General features: G+C 41.3%; 2 protein-coding genes and 1 long non-coding RNA gene across 6 annotated transcripts; 2 read left to right on the forward strand and 1 right to left on the reverse strand.

The window, feature by feature from the left end:
• Nucleotides 1-498: 498 nt before the first annotated feature.
• On the forward strand, nucleotides 499-12,760 carry cep85 (centrosomal protein 85). Of its 3 annotated transcripts, none has more exons than XM_063485827.1 (14): nucleotides 499-607; nucleotides 1,512-1,570; nucleotides 1,675-1,806; nucleotides 5,293-6,080; nucleotides 7,881-8,011; nucleotides 8,114-8,231; nucleotides 8,345-8,530; nucleotides 9,011-9,163; nucleotides 9,259-9,413; nucleotides 9,527-9,644; nucleotides 10,092-10,142; nucleotides 10,239-10,346; nucleotides 10,479-10,722; nucleotides 10,841-12,760. In XM_063485827.1, the coding sequence occupies exons 2-14, from the start codon at nucleotides 1,531-1,533 to the stop codon at nucleotides 11,002-11,004; spliced, it is 2,388 nt and encodes a 795-aa protein (XP_063341897.1). In that variant the 5' UTR covers nucleotides 499-607; nucleotides 1,512-1,530; the 3' UTR covers nucleotides 11,005-12,760. The 3 variants fall into 3 exon arrangements, with proteins under 3 accessions (XP_063341897.1, XP_063341898.1, XP_063341899.1); XM_063485828.1 differs by having other exon boundaries at nucleotides 10,584-10,722; XM_063485829.1 differs by lacking the exons at nucleotides 499-607; nucleotides 1,512-1,570; nucleotides 1,675-1,806 and adding an exon at nucleotides 4,478-4,670.
• Nucleotides 12,761-12,787: 27 nt separating this feature from the next.
• Nucleotides 12,788-18,019, reverse strand: ubxn11 (UBX domain protein 11). Its single transcript, XM_063485830.1, has 14 exons — nucleotides 17,715-18,019; nucleotides 17,572-17,612; nucleotides 17,114-17,209; nucleotides 16,900-17,000; nucleotides 16,755-16,806; nucleotides 16,594-16,673; nucleotides 16,446-16,512; nucleotides 16,135-16,352; nucleotides 15,968-16,045; nucleotides 15,771-15,894; nucleotides 15,577-15,680; nucleotides 14,426-14,499; nucleotides 13,893-14,036; nucleotides 12,788-13,805 (listed from the first exon to the last, which is right to left on the reverse strand). The coding sequence occupies exons 1-14, from the start codon at nucleotides 17,783-17,785 to the stop codon at nucleotides 13,634-13,636; spliced, it is 1,422 nt and encodes a 473-aa protein (XP_063341900.1). The 5' UTR covers nucleotides 17,786-18,019; the 3' UTR covers nucleotides 12,788-13,633.
• On the forward strand, nucleotides 13,707-17,014 carry LOC134636056 (uncharacterized). 2 transcript variants are annotated; one of them, XR_010094997.1, is made up of 3 exons: nucleotides 13,707-13,954; nucleotides 15,583-15,773; nucleotides 16,945-17,014. It is a non-coding gene; the product is annotated as an uncharacterized LOC134636056 (long non-coding RNA). The 2 variants fall into 2 exon arrangements; XR_010573859.1 differs by having other exon boundaries at nucleotides 13,871-13,954; nucleotides 15,551-15,773.
• Nucleotides 18,020-20,801: the final 2,782 nt, after the last annotated feature.

Genomic DNA, 20,801 nt, shown 5'->3' on the forward strand with positions numbered 1-20,801 from the left:
GAAGCACATTGAGTTTACGTGTACTAAAATATGCTCTATAAATAAAATTCCTTGATAATTCATTGCCATTGACCTCTTGTGTTTAAGTTTACAGTGTTCACATCAGTGCCAATCAACATTTTGTAGTCCAATTGAAGGTATTTTAAAAATGGCTTCAACACATTTGAACCCTTGCGAAAGTCTTCTTCTAGGTTATTCTTGCCTTCTCTGTGCAACTTGGTTGGATGCGTTCGTTGTGTGTTGCTGTAGTGCTTTTTTGGTCACATGACAGATAAAAATTCTGTGAATTAATCTGGCTCTGAGGGTAATATTTCAAGCTATTACACCAGCTCCCATAGTTTTGAAGTCGGTGTGTACCATCAGTGGAGGTGTAACAAGGTGTATGCAGAAAACTCCGCAGCGGTTTGTGAAGCAGCACCCACTCCCCGAATTTACCGGGCGGCGCTGTAATATTAAACAAGCTTCCACCGTGTCTTTGCGGGGTTGTCTGCCATCAGAGGAGATCAGTTGGCTAGCGGAACAACAGCAGCAGCAGCAGCGAAGGGTTCGGATCCAGAGCCCGAAACCGAGATTTATCACTGTATTCAGTCCTTATCTGAAACCGAAGGTAAAGTAGCCGTTCTTTCAGCGTGGAGAACCGGCTTATCTACGATAGTGTGCACGGCAGGCTGAAGTCAGATACGTATCGTGGATGTGAACTCCGGAGTCTTAGGCAAACCGCAGCGGTGTTAGCTGTTAGCTAGCTTGTTCGGCGGAAACTGATTTGTCGTGGATTAGCTAAAATGCTTAACGGTGTAGGGCATCGCTGCTCAAATCTTAAACGAGTTGTTAGTCTGTGTGTGTGTGTTTTTTAACAAAATAGGTAGATTGGGATAGCAGTGATTGGCTCATTCGGCCGACTAACAAAAATACTTTTAGTACATTCAGTTAAGCGTGTACTCGTGTTTAGCTTAAAGCGTTCCCTGGCTGGTAATCAGTAGTTTCCTTTAAGAATTAGCTACAGAAAAGGATTAGTTTGAACAACAGTGGGGGGTGTCTTAGCCTTTTGGTGCCCACCATCATTACATTCTTTTGTCACCATTGATTTGGAAGTTCCAATAGGGTTCCCGTAGGGATAGAGATGTTTGTGTAAGACATTATGTAACGAGAAGACATGTGCTCATGTTGTTATTTTTGTTGCTACCCAGAAAAGTGTGTGTGGTGGTTGTTGATGGGCAGATGAATTTGATAGGTGAGCAGATCAGTCAGTAGCTAACAGCTGCTGTGTCCTAGCCCGTGACCGTCCAGTTCATAATTACAATGTGCAGACAGGCTTTCTACGGTGGGCACAAAAGTCTGCCAGCCTCTGTCAAATTATTGTTTAAAATAGATCATCAGTTGTTCAGCTGTTTGTTTAAGTGAGGTAAAGTAAACAAATTTACACATGTTCCAATTTAAAGCTATTCCATGAGTTTGATCACCTGTTCAGTGTCCCGTACCATACAATAATGCTCTTTCCTTGTCTCCACCAGGTAACTGGTCTTTTATGGAATGACCACCTCGCAGAGATATATTGAATCCAAACCAGCGGGTAAGTTGACATGCTGCTGTCACCGTGCATAAGCCCTGCATCATTTCCACATGTGTTGATGTTCTGCTCTGCTGTCGTTGTCCCTTTTCACAAATGTGCATTAGCCCGGTTTGCTGACATGGAGTGGCAGACGCCAGCTGTGTCAGAGAAGTTCCAAAGCCGTTTTGGCCGCCGGCCCGGAACATCAGACAGCGGGGACACTGGTCTTGGCACATCAGCATCTGACAGTGCAGAAGGTGATGACTTTTGCTTGTTCTTCCTCTGCCTGTAGTGCCTGTTGTGTAACATTGTTTTGAAGACTGTCTCACTGCAGTGACCTAAACACATCCATTAAACAGTGTTGGGTTTTTTTTCTAATGGTTGTGCACCCTTAAACCTCTGTTCTTTAAAATTGCTCACTAGAAAGTTGAGCGCAGTCATGAAATATTTAAATTAGGTAATGCTTGGCACTCAACAATTTTGGGGAGATGAAGCTGGAACACACTGTGTTGTCCATGGTGTTGTTTCTAGGGCTATTTATAGGGTGATAAAATGTTCATGATTCACCGTTGATGCCTGGGACATTTACAGAGATACTCCCCAGCCAAAACTGACCCAAGGTGCAGCTTGTACTGCTCCAGAGTTGAGGTTAAGTGAGAGGAGATGTTTGAATGCCAAGGCTGTACCTTGCCTGTGGTGGGAATATCACTGCTTTCACATTGTTATGTTTAAAATAGGAATCTCCCAATGGTTTGATAGCTTGTGTGTGTGTGCACTAGTGGAAAAAATAATGGACTGAAAGGCTGTGTTTAATGGATGGCCAGCTGGGATGGGTGGTCCCTGTTTCCAAAGGAAACATTACAAAATAATAGGTTGCAGAGTAGCAGCACTGTAGGCTTTGGGCTGGTATTTATGGGTGGATTGCCAGGCAATTGTCAAGGACAAGGAAAAATATTAGTGAGGTGATGGTGTCCCAGCACACTGAGTAAACTGATGTGTGTTTTGGCGCTCTCCCTGTCACTATGGTGAATTAAACAATCTCTGCTCCTGGCTTTCTATCACTTAGCTTTAAGAGAACCTGTGGAGAACTTTTTTTAAAAAATTTATTTAACCAGGAAAAAATGTCTTCAGAGTGTCCTGGCCAAGAAAGACAACAGTACAGTCAGTGGAGCATAAACAAATAACACACACGCAAAGATACAATAAGAAACAACCAAAATGTTCAAACTTCCAGTAAATACCAGTTATTAGTACTAGTAGATGCATGTGTTCTGTCTTTGAAATAAATGAAAGCAGATGCCATTGAGGTGGCCAGGGTTATCTTACACCTCCTGAACATGTTAATCGCTGAGCTCGGCGCTTGTAAGACAATATTCCTATAACGGTCAGAGCTGTATTCAAGCAAATGGTTGGCAGGCTTGTTATTAGATACACTAATTGCTAGTTTTGCATTATTTTGTCCAACCCTCCACATGTTCATGTATTGAGTTGTGTTGCCTGAGCAAATTTCGTTTATAGCAATAGTTGTTAGCTATTACAGCGCTAAACTAGCAGCACTGACCCACTGTACAATCCTGAGTAGTTTGAGTGCTTTTCTGGATTTTTCTCTGGAAGGTTTGGTTTCCTGCCTTGGTCCATATCATATTCTCAAGATGTCAGTTTGTTAAGTTGAATAAAGTTTAAATTAAAATACAAAAGAGAAGTCTCCAGACATTGTTGGGAGAATCTGGTTAAACGTTGTCTACAGTTTTGTGCTCTTCTTCACCTGACCGTTGTCCACTCTGTTCTCACATAGGCAAACTTGGAGCTGAGAGACTTTTCATTGGATGATATCTAGAAACGTTCCAGGCTATAGTGCATGTGGGAAACCGGCTTTAATATATCCAGTAATGCAGCTATTAGGCTTTTTTCCAACCACCTAGACTGATGGCAGTGCCTATAAATATAGCAGTTAATTAGGGTTTGGAATTAAACTGCTTCCAGTTTAGGACCAGTATCAAATTGTCTAGTCCATTGCATTCTTGTGGCTCCAAGCTGATCAGTTCCTTTTAATCTGGGCCTTCATGATTTCCTGACTTTTGCATATTTTATAGAGGGACATCAAACTCATGGAAAAAAGTTTTTGCACATCATAGTCACGCACACCTCCTTTAAAAAAACAAAACTCTGTTTCTAAACTGTGCTCAGATTCAGGCATAGTAAAACATCTGTGTCTAAGCTGAAAATCTATGCACTTGGATGATTGATCATGAATCAATGAGGGAATTGATAAAGAATCAGACCAGCAGGCAGAAGAGATAATGGCATTGTTAACAATGATATCTTATCAGTGTCTTTCACTAAAAGCTACGATAATGAGTTTTTAGAGTCACCGTGAAGTGGGAAATACACTAGATTTGGTATATAAATGAACAAGTTTGGGGTTTTTATGTCTTTGGGTAGGAATGTGTGTTGAGCAAACGTCTAGCAAAGGTTGTTCTTGCTGAGGAGTTCAGACATGTTCTAGCCAGTCGTGATTCGGTGGAGCCTTGAGGCTTCTTTTATATCAGATGTGTTATGTTTAAAAAAAAAAAAAAAGTTTGTTCTTTTTTTCCCCCCACCCTATTTTGGCATGTTTGCTATTTATTTTTGTGTGCAGTGATTATTCAGGGTGTCTTAATTTAAATCAGTTCTGGTTTAAACTGGTAAGAGGTAGAAGTATCCCATTCAGTATTTGACTTTGGAGGTACACGTGTGATGTGTGGTTCAGTGGGAGGAGGCAAGGTGCTTAAATAAGCGGCACCCACAGATTGCTCTGTAACTTGAGAGGTGGGCTATAAATACCCCCTAACCTTTCCTGCGTGTGCCTGTTTGTATGCGTTCGTTCAGGGCTCGGTAAAGGCGAGGTCTTCTGTTGGAGGACAATACGGCTTTGGGCTTGCTCGTCAGGCGGCTGTCAGTCTTGGCTTCACAGGTTGTTCTGTTGCTCTCAGGAAATGCAGAAGAGTGTTCTGTGTTTTGATTTAAAGCGTTCTGCCGCTCTGCTCACTTCCGCTTGTTGTTAGAAAACATGCCACAGCCTTTAACACGTTTGCTGTGTTCGAGTGACTGCCCGATTTTCAGACTTCAACACTTCTCTGAGGTTCGTAGTGCTGGTAAAACAGTTGTGTAACGTTTGTTGAGGATTGTGGAGATGGCTGGTGTTGGGTTTTCCTGTGTTCCTAAAGTCATTTATCATCTCTGAAGCTTCCAGATTAACATTGCTGTATGTGCTTGCTTAGTAAAGTGTACTCTGTGTTTACTGAAGCTGTAGTACACCATGTGTGTTGTCAAAATTTTGCTAATTATAGGGGCTGAATTTTTTTTGTCTGCCCTTCTGCAGTAATGTATTTTTATAGTGGGTTATAATTGTACATGTTTCAGGCAGGTATCAGCAGCTTTATTAACACAGTAAACACAGTATATGTTTGTCATGTAACACGGAGCTCTAATTCTGTGCAGTGCTTTAAGTCTATTATAAGCCTATTCCCTGAGTTGAGTCAGTCAAAGCCATTTAATTCTTTCAGCGGTGACACCTCATCATCAAAGTAGGCCACCAGTAAACCCTGCTGCATCTACTTTACACTGCTGACTGAAAATAGAGAAAATGGCCTGCGGTAGCGCTCCAGATATTCTGCACTGATTTAACAGGGAACATTTGTAGAGTGAGAGAAATCCTCTTAATGTTGTTTCTAATGTTTGTCTTCTTTTATTTATTTTTTAAGATTTCTGCAGTTCCAGCAGCAGCCCCTCTTTCCAGCCCATCCGCAGTCAGATCCCCATACCCACTGCACATGTCATGCCATCCACGGCCGGAGCCCCGGCCTCAAAGCCCCAGTCATGTGTCCAGGAGGACTGCCTGTCCTCAGCTGAAGGTCACAGATCTTCCTCTGGCTCCAGAACCCCAAGCGGCACCACGTCAAAGTCCTCCTCTCTCTCCAAATCAGCATCTTCGCCCAACTTGGATGCTGAAGTTGGCGTGGGAGGAGATCCCGTCGGGGTAAAACCCGACTGCCTGAGTCGATACCGTAGTCTGGTGAATGGGTTGGACCACTCGCTTTTCCCCACAGACCACACGCGATTGGACGAGGGCCACAGGTTTGATACTCCTGCTGTGGAACCTACACTGAATCAGTCAGCCCTCCTGGGTGGGTTATGCCCTGACATGAGACTCCGGTTACAGACCGGGATTAGAGACACTCCAGACTACGTGTCTGAGGCCTACAGAGGAAGTTTGGAGCACAGCTATAAAGTTCTGCCTGAAGCTAGGCTTGGTGTTCCCGGTACTGCAGAAGCCTCTAATCAAAGGGGCGGACAGCCTGGTGTGGCCGGATCTGCTGGAGTTTATACGAGTCCTCTTAGCCTTCAGACGCAGGCTCTGTTGAGAGAGCACGCAGGCTCCAAAGGTTATGAGCCGCTGCGGCAGGACAGATGCAGTGAACTTCCAAGCTGGCAGCAGCAACAGCAGCATAAACAACTGGAAAGCTTACGCTTGCAAATGGAACAAATGCAGGTATGTATCTCAATATGAAACATCTACTGCTGCAAGATTGTTGGTAAAGAAAGTGAGACCAACAAGTTGGATTTCAAGTGTATCTGGTGACACTTTTTCCACACAATGTATTTTGCTAGGTGGCAAAACAAAAAAGGCAGCTTTAAATGGGTTCAGATGTATCTGGGAAAATGTAAAAAACTGAAGGAGATTTGTGGAGTAGCTGTTTGTTTGTAAAGATTAAAACTTGGCAAAAGAATAGCTTCTATACACAATGTATAGATTTTCCCATTTCTTTATTAATTACATATAAAATGTGGTCTAATACACATTTAAGTTTATTTTAAAACAGGATTTTAAACAGATCAATAACCAAAATTTAAATTTCAACTACTTCAACCAATTATATGCTGTCTGCAGATATATTTAATTATTCGATCTTTTGTTAACACTGGCTTTTGTTATGTTTGGGAGCCGATGCTGACCGAGCGCCACTTTGAGAGTGACTTTTAGCACTATCAAATTTTTGCTTACAAATGAACACTTAAGTACACTAATGCAGTTTTTCTGGAACTAACACTGAACAAAAACAAGCTAAACCTGATCGTATTGAGAGGTAATTATACTATATGAACAGGCTGTATAACCTCTTGCTGGTTCAAAGCCGAGATCGATGAGCTGCATTCACTCATTTCTAATGCATAATGTTATTTATTGTATTTTAAATGCTTAGATATAATTTTTTGTGTCCTTTCCCAATAAGTGTTTTTGTCCTCAACATACATAGCCTATTTGAGATTAACAAAAGAAGTAGATGACAGGCTCGTGTTCATGTTTCTTGGGAATATATTTGTTATGCCAGTTTATTTGTTCTGTCACTGTCAGGTGGCTAGCTGTGTGCAGATTTGAACCTGTTATGTTGTCAGCATAAACATGGCATGCGTGGCCCTAAAAATATAAGTATTTCATGTAAAGATGTTGGCACTAAAGCAGAAATCAAACAGGTACCAGAGCTTATTTATTGATCATAAGAATACTGATCCTCTCCAATGTTACCAGTTGTACTATTGGCAGTGAACAAATAAAGAAACTTGGTGTCATTTACTATTGTTTTATTAATAATATATTGTCCAGTTTGTATTTCAAACTTTATAATTTGGGGTTTAGAATCAGAAGTTCATCTTCCCTGTTTCTATATGTGCATGAAGGCAATTGGCAGCTGCAGCACAGTGTAGCACGTACAAAGCTAAACAATGAATTATGGTTCCTAAAGTCATAAGTACAAGTCTTTTGCATATAAAGGCAGAAACTCCAGCAGTCTGCCAGCAGCTCGAAGGGTTAATGATTAAAAGTAACCGTTTTGTCCTGAGTGCACCCATGCATGAAGAGCATCACTATCATTGTCTTTGTCCTGAATCCTGTTAATTTGTTTCTTATACAACATCAACAGTTAAAGCACAAATCACCAAGTAGTGTTGATAAGACTAGTAGTACCATTACAACCTTAACATTAGTCATCTAAAGTTTTACTGGAAAACAAGCACTGCTGGCACTGCTAATTATTTCATAGCACAGTGACCCATGACCATCTGATTTGACAAAAAAGTAGTTGTTACTTTAGTGTTGCATATGAATAATTGGATGTGTCTAGAGGTTATTCATGAGGTGTTTGCAGTACTTGGTACTTTAAAGCATTAGATCTGTTGTTGCTAACTCCTGAATTGTGTGAAAAAGCGGAAAGTATGCAGGTGTGCCTCATCACTTGTCCGCCACTTTCAGTTAACACTGACACTTAATGCATTTCTCCCTCTCTTGTTACAGCTAATGGGTGGAGGAATGGGTCAGTACCCACCTCTATACTCAACACCGGTTCACTCTGAGTCGGGCAAGTGGGACGCGCTGGTCAAAGCCAGCGAGAGCCTGCTAAAGGAGAAGGAGCTTATCATTGAGAGGTAAGTGTTTGTAATGGGTTCACTGCTTTTGTTAAATTACAAAAACAAAGCTTTGTGAATGTTTGTGTTGTTGTTGATGGTTGGACTTGGTTGTGATCGCAGACAAAAGCAGCACATGGCCCAGCTGGAGCAGCGTCTGAGGGAAAGCGAGCTGCAGGTTCACGGAGCCCTCCTGGGCAGAGGAGCTTCGTATGGAGATATGTATATGCTGCGTCTACAGGTTAGTAAAAACATGCTCTGCCTCCAGAAAGCAATGCTTAGGACTATACTGCTGTCATGTTGACTAACTGCACCCATATCTTACTCAGCTGAGTCTTTGATGTTGACTTGCAGGAGGCTCAGAGGGAGAACGCATTCTTGAGGGCGCAGTTTGCAGAGCGCACAGACTCTGTTGTTCTTGAGAAAGCAGAGGCAGAGCGCAGACTCGCAGCAGTTGAGGCTGAGACGCGGCGACTGACCGAGAATCTGAAGGAAGCCTGCGAGAGGCACACGGAGGAGATGAAGAAACAGGAAGAAAGGGTTTGTGCTTACCCAACACGTCCTTATAAGAGTCATGCACACGAGAACCACAATATCGAGACTGAAAACTTTTAAACCCTAATGGTGGCCAATGGTTGTTTTTTTTTGTTGTTGTTGTTGTTTTTTTGAATATAAATAAAAACCCTGCCAAATACTTTGCTCTAGCATGTCCCAGTATTTGATATTAGCTAACAGCAGAGCAAAACACTTGACGTCCTTGAGCCCAAGAACATCAAGTGGGAAGTTGTTGTCTCCCACACAAGAATCAATATCGTGTAGATAAAAATCAGTCAGGGTTAATCGCTCAAAGCCTGAAGTACGCTTCCTCTTTTCATTAAACAAACTTCTTTGAAACTAAAAAGTAACGATGGGTTTGTCTTTTTCCTTTATTCACCATCAGATGATTGAGAAGGGCTGTAATCAGTATTGTGCAGTACATTTGGAGAATGTTATCAAATTAACGTGTGTTTATGTTTGCAGATCCGCAGTCGAGACAAGCACATCAGCAACCTGAAGAAAAAGTGTCAGAAGGAGTCAGAACTGAAGAGGGAGAACCAGCAGCGTATTGAGACTCTTGAGCGCTACCTCGCTGACCTGCCCACCTTGGAGGACTACCAGAACCAGAACAAACAGGTTAGGACACTAAACCTTAACTCCTTTTCGTTTGCTCAGGTGCACATGTGTTAATCATTAAACCTGCTCATGTTTGTTTGCTTTTTTAAAATAAGCTGTTGGAAGCTGAACATCACGTAGCAGAGCTAGAAGGGAAAGTAAAAGAACTGGAGGACTGTCTGGCGACGACAAACTCGCAGCTGAAGGAGAAAGACGCATACCTGGAGGAGCAGAAACGCAGGGAGAGGGACCTGCTGACCACCATTACTGAGTATGTGTACTCCTCTCTGTAGGCATGTTATTTCTCCTCGCTCTCAGTGTAAAAAGAAAACATAATAACTGTGCATAATGAGTGTTCTGCGTTTTTATTTTTGTCTTCATCAGTATGCAGCAGCGGGTGCAGCAGGGCCTGGAGGATGGAGCCAGACTCCCTTCTCTGGATTTTGAGAAGCTTAGAGGAGAGAACAACAGTTTGAAAGAGGAGCAGCAGAGACTCAAAAAGGTCTGCTTGGTGTGGTCTTACATTTGCAAAGAAGGTTCACCTTTTCAGATCAGGGCAGCACACAAAGACAGGATTCAGAGTGTAGAAATCACTGGATAAACTAGAATAACTAAGGACTATTTGTATGTAGGTTTATTAAAAAGTAATTTCTATCCCAAAGTAAAGATGCAGAAAGAACCCACTTTGTGCATTGACCTCAGATGACTCCTGAGCTTAGAGGAAGTTCATGTTCAGATGAGTTAGACTTACAGGGAAGTGTGTATTTCTCTGGGAAATGACTGTATTATGTGGTTTACAGCATGTTCTCTGCAGTGTGTACCGCATTTGCTGTGCTCATGTGTGCAAGTTAGATCAATACCATGGAAAATATCCAGCACACGCTGGTCGGTAACGCCTCATTGATGCTTAAGTTGGTGTTGTTTTAATGCTCATTTCTTCTCTTTGCAGGTTATTGAGAAGCAACACAGGATGATGGAACAGCTCGGATCACAGATCCAGGTGTTTATCTCTTCACAGGGAATCTGAATGAGTGCGTGGTTGCTGTTTCTGTAGCGTGCAACATTTTTAAATCTTTTTTTCTTTTTTCTTTTGCAGGCTTTGGAGGAGCAGATATCTCAGGAAGAAAGCAGCTCTCAGGCTCTCAGAGAGGAGGTGCTGGCCAAAGAGCAGAACGTGTTAGAGCTCCACACAGCCATGAAGGAGGTGAGCTATATTAACCACCATCTTCAAAAAAGCACCAACTTTCTCAGTTTCTGTTTAATTTAGAAATCAGACCTCTGAGTCCTCAATAAAGCTCGACAACTCCTAACACTGATGCCGATCATTGTGTTGTAGCTGTCGACCCAGAACCAGGAACTAATGGAGCAGAATTTGACGCTGCAGGAGCAGATGAGCGATCCAGAGCAAAAGTGCACTAACCAGGCTTCCTCTGTCCTGCAGCCAGCTGGGGCTAATCTCACAAAGAGACTGCATACTGAGATTGCTTCCTGCCTCAGTGACCTGCGCTCACTGTGCAGCATCCTAACCCAGCGAGCCCAGGGACAAGACCCCAACCTGTCCCTGCTCCTTGGCCTCACTTGTAAGCACTACTCGAGTTTTTATTTCTGACCTTCATCTGTTTTCACTGTAGTGTTGAATTTGATGTTTAAACTAAATGTAATGGGATGAGATGAACCGATTATGCATTGTTTTTCCAGCACCCCCATCCGTGTTGGAGCACGGCGAGGACTGGATGAATCCTGAGGTGCTGCAGAAGAAGCTGGTCGAAGTCCAGCAGCTCCGGCGCGATGTCGAGGAGCTGCGTAACGTAATACTGGACCGTTACGCTCAGGACATGGGAGAAAACTGCATAACTCAGTAACCTCGACACCCAGCCACGATGGAGGAAACTTGCAGGAACCTCTTCATCTCGGAGGACTCTTAACAGGCTTTTCTTCCACGCTTTGTTCCTGAATGTCAGAGGACTGGACTATAATTTCCTTGAAACGAGGACAAAGGAAAGCCCATATGGTTTAGCTTCTACTTCTCGACTGACTGCATGTCGAGTCTCAAGCCTGCCTGTAGCTCAGAGCCCCCACCTCCCCGCCCCCATCCCAGTGAGTTCATCTATTTCAGTCCAAGGGCTAACAGAAAATAACTTACCTCTAATACTTGATCCTTAAGCATTGTGTGTCTGTGTGTTTGCTTACGCACGTGTGGTTTTTTTTGTTTTGTTTTTTGTTTTTATAATAATGACGACATGATGCTGTCAGTTACCAAAACAGTCTTATACTTTTTATTCCACTTTGGTGGAAAACTCTTTGTGTAGAGGTCCTGCAAATATAACTTATTTAAAATTTAATTTCCCTCCAAAGGGGAATTATCTGAGAAGTGGTTGACAATCAACTGAAAATATTTAACCTTTGCTTTTTTATTTTTGCTTCTTTTTTTTTTCCCTTTTTTTAATGACTTTGCAAGGAAATGTTACTAATGCGCCATTTAAAATGGTGAACACTGTAATACTGGACTCTGCTGTGAGGTATGAGGCATAACAACTAAAAGAGGTTTAATACCAAATCAGCTTCTCACACCAACAGGCCTACCGTATACCAAAGAAACACCAGTCGAAGCAGTCGTGCAGGTGTGCGAGCACTCCTCGCTGCTGCAGGCTTCCTCCTGAATGAATTACCAACATGTGCCTTTCTGTCGCGTTTGCAACTGCAATGCTAATTTCATCCCAGACCAACCACAAAGGGCTGATTGCAGCTGACTCTTCCAGTATAACCGTTCACTCAGTGTGTCAACCAGTAGGACAGTCAATACATTCCCTCTGACACTGAATGTAGTAGGAAAAAAAAACGTGTTGCAAAGCTCGAGTTGGCCCTGGTAGATGATTAAAACACGGTGAAAGTCTGAGTAGGATTTAGCGTAGATTTCATGTCGATGACAGCAGACTCGCATTCAAGCAGAGCGGTGAACTGTTTGAGTAAATGTATGAATGAGAAACAGTATTAATCTTCAGTATTATTTATTGTTATTTTAGGGTTTTTTTGTTTGCATTGACAACTCGGTGTGAAAGTTTTCTGGGTCTTCCTAACGTGTTGTTGCTGTAATAATGTGCTAACGTGTCTCAGCAAGCATCCACAGTGTGCAAAGGTCCCATGAAGTGTCTGTTAGATTGTATTATTTCTCTGTGGTTTGATGTGTGATGAGATGGGATTTTCCTTCAGGCGTTTTTACTGTGGAGGTGACTGTGGAGGGGTTGGCTGGATCACCCCATAATCACGGGTCACATCGAAGTGAATGGAGTTTTGTATTTGTCCTGACGGTGAGATAAGCCATTTAAAAGGGGAAAACAAAACTAAAAAACATGACACTTTATGGGAAGAGAAAGGGATTTTAACATAAAAATATGCAACAATGACTTTTATTATTCTGAACACCACCCAGGGACACACAAGCCATTTTTCATTTCATGGGACCTTTAAACTTGAGTAGCACAAGATTTCTCTTTGAAAAGTCGGGCTCCGCATGCCTTAACATCTCAAATGTTTTGCAAAAGGGAAAAAATATGTTTATATTTTCATACTTTTGTCCTTGTTTGTATTTGCATATTTTAGAAATAAAGATTTTCGACACTTGGTTTTGTTTTAATTGGTCTCAGATTGCTTTTATTTGTTTAACTTTGCAGAGAAAGGATGAAAAGACCAGACTGTTAAGAGTTCCTGCAGATGTGTCAGCTGCACATTCATAATGCAGAGTCCATGGAAGCCATTGTTATTTAAAAGATACAAATCAGGAGATTAGCTCCTACTGCCAGCAGCCTGAACCTTACTTTTATGTTTACTCAGAATTCTGACCGTATCATCCAAGTATTGCAGCAGAAACTGAGACTCATCAGACCACGCGACACTTTTCCAATCTTAATCGTAACTTCAGCGTCCTGGTCTCAGCTGACAGCAGCCGGTGTGGTCCTCACCTGCTGTAGCCCACCTGCTTAAAGGTTCTGTGTGTTGTGTGTTAAGAGATGCTCTTCTGCATATTTTGGTTGTAACAAGTTACTGCTCCATTCCCATAAGCTCTAAGCAATCATTCTATTTCACCCAGAGAACTGCTGCTTACTGAACGTTTTCTCTGAACTTTAGAGATGGTTGTGTGGAAAATCACAGCAGACCAGCCCATCTGGCACTAACCATTCTGATGATCTGTTTGAACTTTAGCAGGTCAGCTTGACCATGTCTACATGCACTGAATTGCTGCCATGTGATTATCTGATTAGATATTGGTGTTATTGAGCTGTGTCCCTGTTAAGATAAGAGCAAAGGTATAAGAAACAAAAGGAATAATGGCTCATTGTGATTTTGTTTCAGTGTCATGGGTTTGTGAATGCTTTTGGCCTCACTGTCACAGAACACAGTCGTCATTAATAACATTAGTAACACCTTTACTTCTCCTGCTCATGCTCCGCTCTGCTGTGAACAGCACTGATGTAACAAGATAAAAGTAATTCTTTAATCTTTAACAGCTTTGTTGACGTCGGCCAGTGAAGGATCAGGTTTCCTCTGTCGCAGCAGTAGAGTGGCGTTTGTCACGATTCCACACGACTGGAGCGTCTGACCGTCATCATCATAGTTGCACTGTGGGTATGCGCTGATGATGTCATAACTGGACACACCGCCCCTTCTGTAGTGCAGCGACAAACAAACAGCAGGCTGGGTCACGTGATTGTAAAAGCAGCGGTGCGGTCAGTGCATTGAGATGTGTCCTCACCTGTGTTTGTCCAGGTACCTCCGCAGGTCACCGACTGTTTCCGACGGGGACATTTTCACTATGTAAGTGTGACTCCCGTCTTCTGACTTCACCTTGAGAGTGATGACATTACAGGCAGGCTGGTAGGCGCTGAAAGCCTGCAGTCTGGTGGCAGCCATGACGCATTATGGTTGTTAGAAAAATGTGGGTGAAAACTGGAGCGTTGCATCACAAACACGGTCACCAGCTGATGGCTGCCCTCATTTTCAGATCAGCACATACAGTAATCTCTACAATCTGGACGATCAGTGGCCAAATCGGGATTTAAGCAGGTCTTACATCAAGTGTGGTGTTCTTAAATTCCTTTAACCCACTTTGTACTTGTCATTTTTTCCATGTGGTATTCATTTGGTATGGCAAATGTTTTTAAGCCATGCTTATTTGCACAGCATGAGTTTGTGATGACTGACACCCTCTGGTAAGTCTGTTAACTGGCAGATTAGACAAATATTTATGCTATACACATAAAAAATAAAAGAGAACATTTGGTTTACCTCTCAGTACTCGCTTGCAGTGACGGTGTATCTATCAGTATCACTGAACTGCTGCTGTCCACATCAGATGTACCCTGGTAGAAGCACACTGATTATCAGTGCTGTCTTATATATAGATGAGGACTTAACCATTAGGCCCTCTATAAAGATTTTCCCAAGTGTTGCTAAACAGAGAAACAGTGGAACTGAAATCAGAGATTTGTGCAGGCCTTTAATGACATTAATGACAATTAATGTTCATTTTGGCCTTCTGGAGCCTGGTCTTCACCAGGGGTGACTATGTTTTGGGGCACTGTCATGCTTAAAGACAAAGCAACAACCCAGACACAGGTTTACTGGTGACTGCTTGAGATTTTGTTCCCAAATCTTCACATATCCTTTTATCATGATTCCTTGCACCTTGAAGAGATTCCCAGTTCCAGACACAACATAATACTGCCACCACTGTGTTTCATTGTGGGGACGTTGTTCTTTGCTTTATATGTCTCTCACTTCTTTCTCCAAACATAAAAAGCATCTCTTTGGCCAAAGAGCTCTAGTTTTGTCTCATCTGATCAAAGCATGCGCTACTAGTATCTAAAATCTTTCTCCAGGTTGTCCTTCAGTGAAGTTTGGCATGAAGTTATCTGTTCTGCAGAAGTGGAGTTTTTCTTGTTCTGCAGCTTTGCAGTCCATTCATGTGCAGGATTCTAGTGATTATCTTCTTTGAGACTATAATTCACGACTCGAATAAGTCTGAACGGATTTCTTTTGTTTTTGGTAGCATGCTTTCTCAGGTGACAGCTCAAACCCCTGAAGTTTTTATAATGTGAGAAAATTGGAAGCTAACTCTCAGTTTCAACTTCTTAGCTTCGAGCATTACAACGTTAAAGAACATCATTGCACAGCAGTAGCGCCTGCTATGGTTTTTCAGGGAACTAATAATACTGATCCTGGTAATTTTTGCTTTTTTCTGAAATAGTAATAATAGTTGATGCTTTATAAAGAAAACTACAATGTTTACAAATGTTATGTTAAAAATTTCTTGCTCTGTTTAAAAAAGCACTCAGGAAAATGTTGACGAAGCTTTTAAACTTTGTAGGGTGGCTGGTAATTTTGTCCTCATCTGTATATTTGTACAAATAGATAATTGCTGCTTCTCTACGACTCACCTGCAGCTTTGCCCTCAGCGAGTTCCTGATATCAATCACTCGGCCGGCCTTCACCACCAACTTCGGCAACTTGTTCAGGAACTGATCCGTGGTCAGCTTCTTGCCTTTGAATCAGATGAAAACATGAGAATGACAGCAAAGTCTCTGAGGATCTGCACCGTGGCTTTGATCAGGGTGACGTTTGCAGAACAGACCGGGTAAGTGAGAACTCAGCGAGCTTGCTGATTCATCTTTGTCCCCACAAACAGCCTGTCCTTCACCAGGAAACGTTTCCCATGGGAGCCTAGAGTGGAATTCCTCGTATCGCCTGTCATGAAGCTGCAAAGAGAATTTTTGTGAAGACACTCGATTGTTCCCAAAAACAAAATAAGAAGAAGAAACTGAGACTCACCTCAAAAGGTACACCATCCGGAAATCTTTCTTGAAGCTCAGATGGAAAATAGCCATCCATTAGATCTTGCATGCATTGCTGCAGGGACCAAGAGTTGATTACTTTTAACCAAGGAAAGATTCCAGTTTAATAGAGACTTTGATTTTCCTTTTTTTAGTGTAGCTAACCTGGGTGCTGTGCTCCTGATATGAGCGGAAAGGACCATCAAACATTACAATGCCATTCCTGTAGAGCCTCAGTGGAATGGGATCCTTTTTTGCCAGCTGTGCTCCTGTCGCTGTCATTTGCACAAAAGACTCTCCTTCCCCTAGGAGGACGTTCAGTTCTCTGATCCTCTGCAGCACGAGGTCAAAGTTTATGTGGAAGCCTCTGGCACCAGAAGTCTCTGCAGAAGACAACAAAACAAAACAAAAACAGCACAGCTTTAACATACAAAAGACACGGAGGGATTGCAGGTCTGCAGGACTGGTGGATCTACCTCGCTCTGCAGGATCACCAGAGTCTGTATCTCCCACCCAGATCAAACCATAATCGTTCAGAAAGTCCTGCAACAACGACAGCAGCTCAGTGAAACCTCCACACTGATAAAATCACGATCTCATACTTTATGAACACACCTTACTCACCTCCATCTCATGCACTTGATTTTGCAGTTGTTGGCACCGGCTTTCGAGATCATCTCTGCTCCTCGGGTCATGCATGCTTCCTAAATCCACACAATCGTAAAATCGCTTTGATCGACCAAACATAAATCGAACTCAAGTCTGTGCCTGCTGTAGGTAATTACCTGACTTCTCCTGAACCGCCAGCTTCTCCTCTAAATCTGAAATCTGTTTATCCTTGGGAGGAATGACGAAACCATAAAGTGAGGTTTAAACATGTTTAAAGATGGCTGGCAGTGTTGGTATTCGTTGAAGGGGTTGCATGCTCACTTTGCGCTCTATCTCCTTTGCCTGGCTCCTCACTGTTTTCTCCAGGAGGGTCACTCGCTGCATCATGGCAGACATGAGGTCAAAGTTGGTCGGAGGACACCCTGAAAACCAGCAGTTAAGTATTAGAAAAATAAAACGTATAATCATTTTGTATCTGATAAATAAAAAAAGATATATTCGACACTGGAATGTGAAGCATTGTGTTAATGCCTACCTTTCTTTAATGGAGCTCCCGTATTTGAGTTGGAGGCTTCGTTGGTTGGAGTGTGAGAGTAATCAGAAGGCTCATTGGCCAGTTCAGCCTCAAATTCTAAAAACAAAAAGTATCATGGTTATAAAAGATGTTTTGTTATTTTTTCAACTAAAAAAGTTACCTGAGAAACTTATGATCAGTTTCTCCAGTAAGATACAATTATTATTATTCGTCAAATGTGAGGATTTGCTGCATTTTGACAATCCCAATTTAAGTTATTTATGTTGACACATGAATACTGTTAGATCTCCACACACTTTAAATCAAGCAATCACAGTGTGACTAAAGTGCAGACTCTCAGCTTTAATTTAAGGGGGTTAAAAGAGAAGTAGTTCTAGTTTTAGCTGGGATTTATTTATTCCGTGTTTGTACTTTACTGAATTTGCAGCGCTGCTGGTGGTCTGTGAGTGCATCGTTACCTTTCAGCAGATTCCTCCTGAAAGGAACTTTTGATTTGCTCCTGCAGGTCGAAGAAAATTAAGTGTGGCGACATGATTGATACGTTTATTTTGCACAATAAAACTACAGTCCAGTTTCTGCCTGTGTGGAGTTAATCACCTACCCTTGCTCTTTGTGAGCGCCCTGCAGAGGAGTGCGTTTGGTTTTCTTTAGCATCGACAAAGGAGAGCTCATTTTAAATCCAAAGCCTGAATATCCCACACTTATTTCTTCTTTGTACTTCTTTCTGTTCAGAGAATGAACTGTAACAGAGGTTCAGAGGGTTTTCCGGTGTTTTCTCAGTTTGTGTGGAGTCCGTTTCCAATAGCAACAATGTAACATACTAAGTGAAATCTGCAGAAGTGCCTGTTTCATCCAGAGGAGGTCGCTCTTTCTGTCCTCACTTTAAAATTCTACTACCTCTGTTTCATAGGAAAAAATTTATAAAATGTAGACGTTTACATTATAAACGTTCTAAAAACGAAATACAAATAAATAAATTATTAATTCATTTCCAAACTAAGTGATTGTAGTTTTTTTTTAATGTGAGAAGTCATAAATATTTAATGTTTTATTCATCATAATAAGATGTATTATGAAATGTAAGCACTGGTGATGTCATATTGGGAAACTAATGAGACAGAAAAACAAAACAAAAAAGTATTTTTTTCATGAAAGATAAACGAACATTGATGAGTGGTGTTTCCTAAATTTGCCTTTACTATTTAGATGCCGTTAACCATGAAAACTCAGAAATTATGACGGCAGCAACTAATCTTTGCCATAACTACCTGGACCATAGAGCTTTATGGTAGAGGTGGGCAGATTGATCAAAATATCGATACCAAAGCTTGTATTGGTATCAGATTGACACTAGCGCATTAGATTGATACTTTTTTGCCCTATCCTCTAAGTTCAGTATGGAGCCTACTGAATTGTATTCAATTTTGGGGGGGAAAAGAAAAAATAAAAACACTTTTTCTGTTGACTGCCCCATTTATTTTTATTTATAACCTATAGTACAGATGTTGGTCCATAGCCCTTTAGAGACAGGCATATTTACATCACAGATCTCCAAAATAAAAGGTTTTGTTGTGCAAACAAATTACTGTGGAAAGTAATTAGTGGTTTAGTGATCATCTGTGCGTTTAATGCACATAATTAGTCATATTTAAAGCACATATTCAACTGGATACACAATAAAATAGTACCTTCAGAAGCAATCTAATTACTTGTATAACCTAAGAATAATTCAGTGTCTAAGAATAATTCTGAATTAATAACCACAGTTTTCAGTTTAATACACCAGTTTACACTTTAATTAAGAAACCTGAGACAAAGGCTTAATCATGTTGACCAGAATCCTCCAAAGTAAGTTTGTTTCAGTATTGTTTACACCATTGTTTCAGTCTCTTAACTACATAAATGCTGTCCATGTTATATTAAGCAATTAAAAACGTCACACTGGCGCTCCATACATCTGGATTAAATACAAACTCATAATAGAGTTACTTTTATATGACAGTTTTTTAATTCATAGTCCTTCTGTTATTGTGTTATTGTGCAGAATCTAACAGGATATCAACTGAATAAGACCCAACTTACTTTTCGTTAAATGAAAAATGTAAGGAGTAGAACATTTTTAAAAATGTTATAAAAGTGAAAGGTACACTCTTAGAAAGGATGTATCAAAAAATGACACAAAAAATGTGTTGTTACACTAATAACACATTTTGTGTGAATTTTTACATAACACGTGTAAGAAAATGTGTAAACTTTGAAAAGATGTGTAAAAATTTTTACACACTTGATGTGTTGCACAGTTTAACACATTTTGTGTGTTATTTTCAGAATCTAACAACAGGACCTAAAACTAGCAGCTCTGTAATTTGTTCATTACTTTGAACAAATAAAAATTTTTATGATGTAATGTGGACCGAGGCAATGTTCCTTCTAATTTTTCATGTGTCTGAGCGAACACACAAACTCCCTGAGCGGTCCCGTGGACCACTGTGAGCAACAGCAGACGTGTGCACTGTGGTCACGCCAGCATCGAATCCATCCAAGTTACATGGTTTATTAAAATAATCAAATTACAGCATTTACATTTATGTTACACTACTTTTAATTAAGTGCTTTAGCCCACTTACAATGAAAATGTAAAAAACTCTTGTTCATGACCTGTGTAGTATGTTAACACTATTGGAAGTAAAAAATAACTTGAACTCCAATTTTGAAAACACAACTTTCTTTTTTTTCTCCTTTTTTTTTTTATAAAGCTCTGACTTGTATTATGAGTATGAGTCTGTGGTCTGGGAGAGAGTCCTGTAACTCTCTCTCTGCAAAATACAGTATATAATGACCAAAGTTGGGCAATTAATTATATAGTTACTACTTCAAAAAAGTAACTGAGTTTTGCAAACAAAAAAGTTTTTTTTGCAGCTATTTACCTAAAATGCAGCCAAGGCGGTTTTTTAAATAAACATTTCAAATTATTTACAGAATAATCAGGTGTTCTGCATCAAATTTGATACCACACAAATTATTTGTGCCACTCCAAAAAATAATTTCTGTCCACTATGAGATAAAGGAGAACAACAGCCTGATACCTGCAGGCCTGACAACAGGAGATGTATCACTCCTGTAACACCTGTGTTACGCCCCTAGTCTAGGCGTGTAGAGACGCACATAATGTTGGAGGAGAGAGAGACAAATACCCGCCCTGGTTCCCAAGCCAAACATCCAAAACCAGTTGTGAGTAAAAAAGGTGATTTTATTGAAGGTAGTGAAGCATAGCTCCGGGGTGAACCCAGGCCAAACCAACTAAGTCCCACCAGAGAAAACTAACTAAACCCTAAAAAAGAAACAAAACAAACGAAAGACAAATACTAACCCTCGCTCCCTAACCCGGAAAACAGGAGAAAACTGTTCCAAAGAAAAAGGCGGCTCACCCCTTCCGCTTCAGCCTATGGGTGCCTAAGCACTAAGTTAATACACTAGGAGCTGCTCTCACAGAACACGCTCACACAAACACACAGCAAAGGTATAGGCTGGAAACCAGGGCCAGGACCGCGTCGGCTGTCAAACTGCTTGCTCGCTCGCTTCTCTCTCTCTCTCCCGCGGGAGCTGTCAGAGCGGCTTTTTGAACGTGGTCATGTGTTCCATGGTCCAATCAGCTGCTCACTACTCTTCATTAGGGGATGGACCTGCA

This window comes from Pelmatolapia mariae, linkage group LG10_11, assembly GCF_036321145.2.
Source record: "Pelmatolapia mariae isolate MD_Pm_ZW linkage group LG10_11, Pm_UMD_F_2, whole genome shotgun sequence".
Taxonomy (NCBI): Eukaryota; Metazoa; Chordata; class Actinopteri; order Cichliformes; family Cichlidae; genus Pelmatolapia; species Pelmatolapia mariae.

Bases quoted from the DNA above. Each gene is read 5' to 3' on its own strand.
- cep85 (XM_063485827.1), top strand. From the start codon at position 1,531: ATGACCACCTCGCAGAGATATATTGAATCCAAACCAGCGG. The intron at 8,012-8,113 runs GTAAGTGTTTGT...TTGTGATCGCAG, and splicing joins AAGGAGCTTATCATTGAGAG to ACAAAAGCAGCACATGGCCC. The intron at 10,723-10,840 runs GTAAGCACTACT...TTGTTTTTCCAG, and splicing joins CCTGCTCCTTGGCCTCACTT to CACCCCCATCCGTGTTGGAG.
- ubxn11 (XM_063485830.1), bottom strand. From the start codon at position 17,785: ATGAGCTCTCCTTTGTCGATGCTAAAGAAAACCAAACGCACTCCTCTG. The intron at 17,210-17,571 runs GTAACGATGCAC...TTTTGTTTTTAG, and splicing joins CAGGAGGAATCTGCTGAAAG to AATTTGAGGCTGAACTGGCC. The intron at 16,674-16,754 runs GTAATTACCTAC...GTGTGGATTTAG, and splicing joins GGCGGTTCAGGAGAAGTCAG to GAAGCATGCATGACCCGAGG.